General features: G+C 58.7%; 1 protein-coding gene across 1 annotated transcript in view; it reads right to left on the bottom strand.

The window, feature by feature from the left end:
- CCDC88C (coiled-coil domain containing 88C) overlaps positions 1–10367 on the bottom strand; it is a 115285-nt gene that overhangs the window by 6861 nt on the left and 98057 nt on the right. Inside the window, exons 22-25 of the mRNA XM_004682042.2 lie at positions 9812–9957; positions 7490–7579; positions 6178–6410; positions 1591–1779 (exon numbers count right to left, since the gene is read on the bottom strand). Coding sequence (XP_004682099.1) covers positions 1591–1779; positions 6178–6410; positions 7490–7579; positions 9812–9957 — 658 coding nt within the window. The remainder of the gene's footprint in view (positions 1–1590; positions 1780–6177; positions 6411–7489; positions 7580–9811; positions 9958–10367) is intronic.

Genomic DNA, 10367 nt, shown 5'->3' with positions numbered 1-10367 from the left:
GGGAAGTTCCTGGGCTTCGGTTCTGGCTCAGGCCTGGGGGCTAAGCTGAGACAGCCTGTGCATGGCCTAGAGGGCGGCAGGGAGCACACTAACCCCTGGGCAGATGAGGGCAGATGGGAGTTCCCAGCTCTTCCCAAGCCCAGGGAGGGTTTCTGCACCCCAGGGCCTGGGGAGATCCTGACCGTGGACGCCTGGGTTATGCCACGGCCAGAGCTCGCCCGTTCCAGGCAGCGGCCGGCCAGTCTCAATGCCCAACATTAAGCAGCTGGCCCTCCCACGTCTGGCAGGAGTGGAGGCCGGCCGGCCGGGGGTCTGGTGTCTGCCCGGCACATCTTCCCCCAGGGACACATCCTACTTCTGACGGACAGGTCCTGAGCCAGCCCGGTGAGCCTGGAGAGCAGGGCCACGTGTGGCTTCCCTGCGCCTGTCACCAGGGTTAGCACCCATGTCTCAGGCGTGAAGTGGGTGTTATTCTGAAATTAACCACACTCCCAGGTCTCTCTAGCGTCTCACACCTCAGAGCACCAACTTCCCAGCGGCTCAGCTGTTTCTTTGAAATGTTCCTCTCAGTCCACTCCAAGCAGAAAGTCTCTGCACTTTAGCATGGTCTTTCCTTTTTATTTGCATATGCTACCCTTCATTGCCTCCCGGGTGACAGCACCTCGGTGTCTCCTGGGTGTGACAGCTTCACGTTCGCTGCCCCGAGGCCCGTCTCACCTGCCGCGGTCTGTGCTGCCCAGGTGGGGCAGGCTGCCCGCCGCGGCCCAGGGCACGAGCTCGCTCTACGTGGCCACCCCGAGCGGCGGCGGTACAGGGTAAACAGGATTTCACACGCACTGGGGACCCCGACACCGCGTGAAGCGCTGGCTGGAGAGGCCGTCCCTAGCGGCTGTGCCGAGGGTGTTTCAGACTCCACCTCTGCCCAACGTCTGCTGATAACTGCCCCGAAATTCGGCTTTGGTCTCTGGTGGCCAGGGTCTCCCTGAGGCCCCTGAACTGCCTGCCACGGGCTCCCCTGGCAAAACTGCACTGAGCCCGAGTTGGAATTTCTGGAGATCACGGGGTAATGGAAAGAACAGTGCAACTCGTGCCTGCATCCTGGGGGGCCCTGGGCTCGCAACCCCCTCCGAGTCCCTCGGTTTTCGGCTCAGAACCCCTGCTCTCATCTGCCTTCGCCTCCCCCTGCTACCCGCCCTGCAGCACACAGACCCTCCACTTGTTCTCTGTGGAGAATACGCCTCTGACTGCACCAGTGGGGTGGGAGCAGTTGTCTCTTTTAGACCCAGATTTTGGTCCTCAGCACCCTGAAACTCCCTGCTCTGCCAGTCCCCAAACAGGGTGGCACCTGTGGACCTGAGGTTCCCCCATGAGTGGTTTCGGATCAGACCTCTGATGTGCCCAGAGCCGGCAGGCAGGCAGAGCGACGGCTGAAGCCAGGACTGCGCAATGCCAAAGCCCGTCCACAGCTCGAACCCTGCCCACCCACCCTCAGCCTGAGCGGAGACCCTGCTTCTCTGAGAGCCTGGGGTCCTCCGGAAGGACCCTGGGCCCCAGGCGTTGGTCCTTCTTGATGCAGGCCCCCGCACTCACCTCTGGCGCGGCCTGGGTGCCGGGAGACGGGGGTGGAGCTGGAACGGGCTGCAGCCACGGCTGAGGCGGAACAGGTGCGGGGGCCCAGCTCGGGGGGCCAGGGCTTCGTGGCAGGCTCTGCGGAGGCCTCTGTGTGGTCGAGGCTGCCTCCGTGCGGGGACCCCCGCTTTGGTTTTAGGTCCCCAGGGCCTGGGGCAGAGAAGGACATGGAGAAATGGGGCTGTGCAAAATCCTGGGTGAGGCAGGGAGACATCCGAAGCCTGGCGGCAGGGCAGGAGGGCACACGGAGCACAGGCAAAGCTGGGCAGCAGGGCCTCCTGGCTGGGACGGGAGCAGGAGGCCCCGGAGGGCCAGCCCTGGCGGGCCGGCCCTGGCGCTAACGCTGGCTGGGAGACAATAAACAGTGCTCTGAAGCAAACCAAAACGGAAGAAAATTCAACACAGAGGTGAGACATACCTGCCAGGTCACACGCCTGTCAAAGTCCTGTCTCAAAAGGTCCTGGCAGACGGCTGCTCAGGACAGTCACGGGCCTGAATGCCCAGGTGTGCGTCCTGCCACCTGGCTCCCTTGAGATTCGAGAAGCAGCATCCTGCCAGCGACCCGAGAGGCCTCCCCTCTGCAGGGAGAGAGGCTCCTGGCCTGGCATCCTGCGCTTTGCTTTTCTGCACTCTCGAGATGCTCTACACGGACACGGGCCATCATCAACATGACGATGAGTGAAAACAAAAAGCCAAAAAGCTACCCCTCCCCAAACACAGCCTAGCGACGACGGTGGTGGGCGTCCGTCAGCATCGGGACATGCTGGGCACAGAGTCCTTCCCGGTGCCGGCGGACCCAGAGCCAGGTCCGCCGTCAGGATACGGCCACCCAGGAGGCGCCCAAACCTCACAACTTGAAATCAAGGGGGAAATTGGCTTGTGAAAGATAACCTTGATGAGAAGCAAGACTCAGGTCTGGTGGGATGAGCTGGGACAGACATCCGGTAGGTGAGGTTAAGATGAGCAGCAAAGGGAGGCGCAGAGGGACGGGCAGCTGACAGGATGGCGGGGGGCAGCACGACCCCACAGCATGCGGGCAGGGGCGCAGCGAGGCCTGGCCGCACCCGCCGGCCTCCACAGCTTGGCAGCTGTGTGTTAGTTTCATGGTGACACTGGCTTTCCACTTACAGTACTGACCATCATTGTTCTTGCGGTAAATTTAAGTGGAAACTGTCCATAGAGGGCCAGTGAGCTGGGGGGGGAGGGCGCGGTGAGCTCAGGAGGATGCGACGGGAGGGGGTGAAGGCGGAAACTGCAGTAGCTAAAGGCCACGGTGGACCCGCGTGTCCCCCAGCGGACACTCCTCCCGTCCTCAACTGGCTTAACTCAGCGCCCGGGATGTCCGACAGCTACAGCAGTCACTTCACTGTGGCCCGGACTCTGGCTCCGTGGCAACGATCCCATCACTGAAAATGCTTGGGTGGAGCGAAACATCCTTCGCAACAGAGAAGGCGTCAAAAGAGGGGACTTAGGAGCAAAAGCCAACAATTCAGCACTTGACAGAGAGAGAAGGGCAGCGGGGTTAAACTTAGCTGCTTAAAAAGACAAAGCTCCGGGCCAGCGGCCCGCTCTGCCGGACACAGCAACACCAGCAGGCGCTCACACACGGCGCAAGCCTGCAGCACAGGGGGCGGATGCACCGGGCACTTACTCAGCACCGACATCCTGGCCGGCCCTGCGGGGGGCCCGGGGCGCCCCTACACCTGTGCTGCGCGGGAGGGGCAGTCCAGAGGGTGAGGCCACTCATCTTCTCTCTTGGAATCAGAGTCCACGCTGGCTACTTTAAGCTTGGCTTTGCAAGTGGGGTCGGGAGGAGGGTCCGCTAGGGTCGGCTGGCCTTTAGGTACTGTTTCTGCTTTTTTTTTTTTTTTTTTTAAACATGATGGGGGCAACCGGATTTGGGACCGTTACTTGAAGTTGTATCAGTGATCTTTCCAATCAATGCTTGGGCTTCAATTTTTATAGTACATCTACAAGAATTTAACTGGGTTCTTTTTTTTTCTTTTTTTTTTTTTTTTAGTTTGTTTGAATTTCAGAAATGGAGGGTACGTGATGATGAAGACACACGATGATAAAGGAAAAGGATTAGAAATCGCCGATGTCTGAGAAAGGGGGAGGCTCGTTAGGAGAGGGTGGGGTGTCAGAGGAAGACCAGAACCGCAGGCGTTTAGAGAGAGCTGGGTGGGCTGTCGGAGACTTGTCCTTTTCCTTGCTTTTGCTTCTCAAAAAGGGGCTCTTTTTGCGCTGAGTTGCTAAATTGTTATCACCCGGATAACCCGAGAGGAAGGAAAAAAAAAACAAATAAATGAAGTGAACAATAACAACAAGCGACTTAATGACTCTACAGCAGCTACATGTAGTTAGGCAGGCAAGGCTCGGCCGGCCCGGGGAGGGAAACCAGCCCCGGCCACCCAGACCAGCTCGGCCCGAGTCACCGGCGCTCGGCCCCGGTAATTAGCTCGGGGCGTCTCCCGGGCCCTGGCTACTCAGCATACACAGGGAGTGAGACACTGTTGAGGGAGACAGTGGCTTAGACCATTTCTCAATGTCAATGCATTAAATAATTAAAGACAACATTTATTAATTGGGAACTGGCTTTTCTTACTCATCCATTTTAATGACAGGCCCCCTGACAACTGGCTCCAGTTCCTCTCCAAAGGGCCCCAACAGCGATGTGCCTGGCCCGCTTACTGAGAAAGCCTGCTTGAAGAACTCACCAGTCATTTCTGTACATCTGAGATAACCTCTGGTGACAGTACAGGTTTAAACAAATGAAAACAGACCCTCTCTGGTGGCGTAACGTGTTAGGGTGCTGCACTGCAAGCCAGCTGCAGCCGCTTCAGAGCAAGTTCGATCCCCGGCCCGGAGGTCATCCACATGGTGCAGCAGACCTCTTCTGACCCGCCTGCTGCTCCCCTCAGCAGTGTGCTTTGTCGATCTGCCTGTTCTGCTCCCCACTCTGACTATGGTGAATCCTCTCACCTGTACCCCAGTTCTATAAACGTTCATACCAAAAAGCCCTCAACACTAAGAATCATTATTTCTTTTGAGAGCCCCTAAGCCTCCTCTGGTTGCAACCGTCCACTTCATGGCCTTTAAGTTAGAGTCTCATCGGAGCAAACAATGTATCTAACTTCCTCAATATGTACCATACTCACATTCACTGATTTAAACAATTTTCAAGTTAGGATTAAAGCTACACGTTGCTTCACAGCGCCACCTGCTGGTCGACGCTCACGCTACAGGGTCAGAGAGGACTGGGCCCTGGGCTGGTCCACCCAGTACCTCTTGCACCAGTGCTGGAGAGTGGGGGTGGTGTTTGGAGAAAGTAAGAGCTCAAGAAAGTGCTGAACCTCATTTTCTCAGCCTTGAGAAGGCGTGCTGGTCACACCTACTTCACAGGATACTTAGGACCAAGTGAGAAAAATGCAGCCTGTACACCCGAGTGACCCCCGGTATGAAGACCCCCTACTGATGTACTCATGGGTCAGCTCAGCTCTGGACAGTCAGGCACTTTCTTCCTCTGAACGTCCCCCTAATCTAACGTGGCCTCCTGAGAGCAACAAGCAGTGATGTTCCCACGTCACCAGCAAGGAACTTGCTGGCTGCAATGCCAGTCCCCACACGACACGGCAGGACATCAAATGTCACCCTCCTCCCTGGCTTGTGCACATGACACAGTCGGGGTGACCTTTGTGGGCAACACTGGTCCCCACAAATGCACAGGCCTTGAGCACAGGCCTGACATTCAGAAAGTTCTTAAACACTGAAGCTGCTGGCATAGTCTGTAAAATGCAGTTTCAAAGTAAACTTGAAACATTTAAGGTAACTGCTGTTTAACCCGTTCTAAAGCGCACAGGCCCCCAGGTCCTGGACCTTAATGCCTCTGAAGTCAGGTGTGACCTCCCAGTCTCAGTCCCGGCTACCCAGATGCCTGTCACTGCCACAGCAATTTATTCGGCTCCTGTGTTCCTTGTGTTTGTGCACAGATGTTTAAGTCTTTCAAAAGAGCTTCTGTCCAACAAGGGTAAAGGACAAGTTCTCAGGGGCCTTGACTGTGGTAGGTGACCAGGTAGTGTGTGCCCCAGCCCCGAGCCAGTGAAGTGCCACACCCATGACCAGAGCCCCAGCAAAGCCCCGCAAACTCCCACCCGGCCCTCCCGGGGATGGCAGGACTCAAGGCCACATCAGGCGGGAGGCAGTAGAGACCTCCTACGTGCCAGGCGTCCCCAAATCTATGCCCCCACCCCAGCAACAGTTCGCTGGACACATGAGGGAACCCATAGCCGACACCCCTGAGCTCATCCTGAGTGGACATGGGCGGTGGGCACTGCAGCTTCACATGAGAGGCTTCTTTCTCCTCAAGTACCACGGTGACCAGACAGAACTGCCACAGCCCTGATGAGGATTTGCCTCCCCAAGGAGGCAGCTTGTGGGTGCCCCGCACTCCCCGACACATTGTACCTCCATTGTACCCCTCTGGCTCTACCCCCCACGCGAGTCCCTGAGACCACCGCCCCTGCCTGACCCCACACAGGCCTCTCCTACCTTTCCCCACAGGCCCGTTGGGGGTGTCTCGCTCTTCCACACCGTTTGCGGCTGATGGGGTCTCGGGGTTCTCTGGCTGAGATCTGAGAGGCTGAGCAGACGGTGAGGATGGGTCTGAGGCCTCCGGCTGCCAGGGAGGGCTGTCTGTGGCTGACTTCAAACGTTCTCTAGAACCATCTTTCTTTGGCTTGATGAGTTTGACTAAGGCTTTGGCTCCAATCCAGTGGTTTTTCCTGGTTAGAAGACGAATTTTAGAGGAACCCAACCAAGCCCAGTGGCCCTGCCGCAGGTTCCCTCACTGGGGTCGGGACTGCTGTCCACTAATTCGGGGCTCAGAATGATGGCCTCCTCACCACCACCATGAACACTGCATTTGGGGCTCAGAGGGCGGGATGGAATTCTGGGCCAGGCCGTAGGCAGGGTGGGGGAGTGTCAGCACATGGCAGGGACCCCCAGCAGCCGCCTGAGCCGGGCCTCGGGCTCTGGACGGTCTGCAGGATGCGGAATTACTGCGCTGGTCCTGGCCAGCTCTCGGACAATGTCTCTGTCCAGCGGGAGTCCACACCCCCTCATTTTCAGCTACGCTAACACCTCCGACTGCACCCACAGGGAGGAGCAGGCCCAGGGGAAGGGCAGCTGTCGGAGACAACACCAGTGCTCTGAGGGGTGACTGAGCTGCAGCTGAGTGACAGGAATGGGGCGGGGACACATGGCCTCCGGGTCCGGCCTGAAGCTGACAGCACAGCTTACTCCAATCCCTCCCCTTCCTCGCCTGGCCCTGGCCTCTGCCTGAGGCTGAGGAATTCTGTGGTTCTGGGATTTCAAGGAGGCCTAAGAGTCACAGAGTCCTGGTGCCTGCCTCCCCCAGGCCCCTGGGGCATGGGGCTCGCCAAGGGCCGCCCCCGGCCAGCCCACACCAGGCAGTGTGTCTGGGAAGCCGCACGCTCCTGGGTTAAAGACCTAGGGTGGCCCAACCCCACCCAAACACACTGTGGCTTTCTCTGACCTATGAAGTCCCATGATGAAACCTAACAAGGCCACTGCCCATGCCGCATTCAAGGCTCCGCTCTGTCCCTGCAGGCTGGCGGCTAAGCCATGCCTGTGTCTCCTCCAGGCCCACAGCATCTGCCTCCCTCGGGAGCATGGAGGGTGGGGATGGGACCGGTCAGAACCCTGCCCCTCAGATGCCCCACCCCGGCGGAGACCCCAGCCCCACACACGGGCCTGCTGCAGGCAGCCAGCTTCCACTCCCTCATGAGAGAGGACGGCGTTCCGGGCTGCGTCTGAGTCACGGGAATGGTGCTCAACTCACTTCTTCGGAGCAGGATCATAGAACTTGTACTGATCCATGATTTTTTCCTCTAGTTTTTCCTTGTGTCTTCGCAGAGCATTTAATTTGTCTCTGTGAACAGAGGGGCAGAGAAAAGTTATCCATCCCGTTTTGAATAAAGCAAGGAAACCGACTGACTCACGGCTGGACCTGAGGCCTGCCCTGGGGCGTCGGTGTGTATCTGGAGAGAGGTGACATAGCGCTGGGCCCAAGTGAGTGGAGCACATGACGCATCTGGCTGTACACACGTGCACCCCACTCACCTGGGAGCAAACCGCTCACCTGGAGCTCAGGCTCAGAAGCCCCGAGGACTCTGTGGCCAGCTCAGGCAGGACGGTGGGCACTGGGGTGGGACACAGGCTAGCTTCTGGGGTGCATGTTATCACCGCTGGTGAGGGGCAGGAGTCTGTCCTCGGGGAGTTACATGGACATCAGGGTGGAAAAAGTCGGACTGGTGACCTAAACCCACTGCGATGTCAGGTCTGGTCAACCCTGCACAGGGACAACCCCAAAGCTTCCAGGGAGCTTTGATAAGCTGAGAAGCCAGCCTAGGAAGACCGAGGGAGTGGTGGGACGGCGGAAAGGTCGTGAGCACGCTGCCGCGTGGGAGGCCCTGTCTCTCTGAGAAGCCAGAAACTCAGGTGACGAGACGAAGCCTCCGGACTCTGAAGTGCTGGAGACCAGCTCACGTTTCCAGACACACAGGAAGGATCAAGAAGAACCTCGTGACCCTGGCAGTCAGGGGCTGACATTGTTCTTCCTACTGAGGGACCTGGGGGGCTGGTAATGCACACCACCCCTCATGCCCAGGGGCGGGGCTGCTGTCCTGCTCTGGCCACCTCTGGTGCTCTTCACTACTTGGGCCCCCGGTTTCTCTTTGAAAATGACACCCCTGGACCACAGGTACCTTCTCAGTCCCCTTCATGGGGAAGCTGCCAAGGTCCCACCCAGACTGAGGGTTTTTCCAAGGATTCACCGTAAAGGGCACACCTCGAGCAAACTGAAGGTTTCCCCACGCACCGGCTGCTGGCCACCCCCACTGCCCGGCTCCTGGTCTGCGTCACTGCACTGCGTCACTGTCCTCAGCCTGTGGCTCGGCCTTGTGCTTTGAACACTGACACAGCCAGGATTAGCCCACAGATGAAGCAATCTCTCGCCGCCCCCAGAACCCCCAGGGACGGCACCCCCTGGAGGCTGTTCTGGGGTCTCTGCAGACGCGGAATGCAAGCCCACCATCAGGTCCCCTGGGTCCCAGGCTCGGGCGCCTCGAGCCAGCACCTGCTGCTTTCATCAGCGGGTTATAGAGGGGCAGCGCTGGCAACACTCACGTCTACCCCCAAAGGGCAGTGGTGTCTAATGGGCCCGGCCTTTAGCAGCTGAGCGGCCACTCCAAGATGAGCAGTTGGGGCTGCAGCTGTGAGTGAAGGTGCATCCTGCAGTGCCTGGGACGGCACCTGGGGTTCGCTGGGACCTGGCCTCTGCGGGCCTCCCCACAAGGCCGCCATGCCCATCACGTGGAAGGACAGCCCCTCCTCCCCCACAACTACATGGAGGGCTGAAAACACCCCGTTACACAAAGCATCTTGGACTATTCCACGTCCGAACCTTGGGGCTCCTGGCACCAGGGCTCCCGGCCTCTATTTCTGGCAGTTTTCTAGGCCGGGCTAGATGGCCACCCACCGAACACTCCCCAGGGAAGCCTGCACCCCCGCTCCATCTCCTGACAGCCTGCTATCCCTGAACCCAGACATGGCCGCACCCCAGCAGCACCCCACCTGGGCTGGCACAGCCCAGGCCGCCTCCCACACATCCTCCTGCTCCTCAACATGTCTCACACGGACGTAGCTCTAATCACCCCGTCCTGCCCCCCGAGAGGGTCCCAGCTGCTGAGACACAGGTCTGTGCAGCTCGAGGGGCCTGGGCCAGAGCCGGCACATCGGACTCCGGCCCAGGGAGCACCCCGCAGCATCCCCGGAGCCAGGCAGTCTCAGGGAACATGAGAGGGGCACCCCTGCTCAGCCTTCAGTTTCGGTTCTCTGCTGGAGATGCCCTGCCAGTACTCCCCGCCTTTGGGAGTGATGTAACCCCAAAAGCAGACTGAGCAGCCTCGGGCAGTGGGGTGCCTTTGTGAAGGAAACAAATGCCAACTGTCGCCACCTGCAGACCCCCAACGCCCACTGAAAACCACCAGAAGGTGCTGGAACGAGGACACGGCCCTGGGGCGGCAGCGGGCCAGGCTGACCTCCAGCTCTCGGTGCGTGGCGGGGGGAGCCAGGACCCCCCATGGAGGACAGGCGTCCTTACATGTACTGCTTCTGCTCCTCATGGTACTGCTCCTTGTTCTCCATGTTCTGCTCCAGGAGCATCTGGTTCTGCTGGCTCAGCAGCTGGATCTGGCTCAGCAGGTGATGGTTTTCTTCCTCCAGATTCCCCTTGAGGCGGGAGAGCAGCTAAAACACAGGGTAACAAGGGCTCAGACGTCACAGGAGCCCAGGGGTCCCCCGCTGGGAACCTGGTTTCCAAGAGAAGGGCAGACCTCGGCCATAAAGACACTGCTCTCAGGATGACCTGGGCGAGCAAAAGCTCGGTGGGACCCACGGGGCAAGGAGGACCGAGGCCCCTCCACGACGGCCCGTCACAGCAGCCGCTGGCCACGGGAGCAGGGCACCAGGGTGAGATACACGAGACACTGACATTTTAAGAAAGGACCATGGAATAGTTCACTAACGAGCTGCTTGTGGGGAACGGCTGAAATAATGCTTTAGGTATGATTAGCTGAGCAAAATATATTTAATACAGTTTACCCCAGCATTTTTTTTAACCCCTTAAAAAGGGGCTACTAGGAAAATCTGAGTCACTA

Source organism: Condylura cristata, unplaced genomic scaffold, assembly GCF_000260355.1.
Source record: "Condylura cristata isolate star-nosed mole 26May11 unplaced genomic scaffold, ConCri1.0 scaffold00013, whole genome shotgun sequence".
In the NCBI taxonomy this organism is placed as follows: domain Eukaryota; kingdom Metazoa; phylum Chordata; class Mammalia; order Eulipotyphla; family Talpidae; genus Condylura; species Condylura cristata.
The sequence above is the reverse complement of the archived record's forward strand: the minus strand, read 5'-3'. Positions and strand labels throughout refer to the sequence as shown.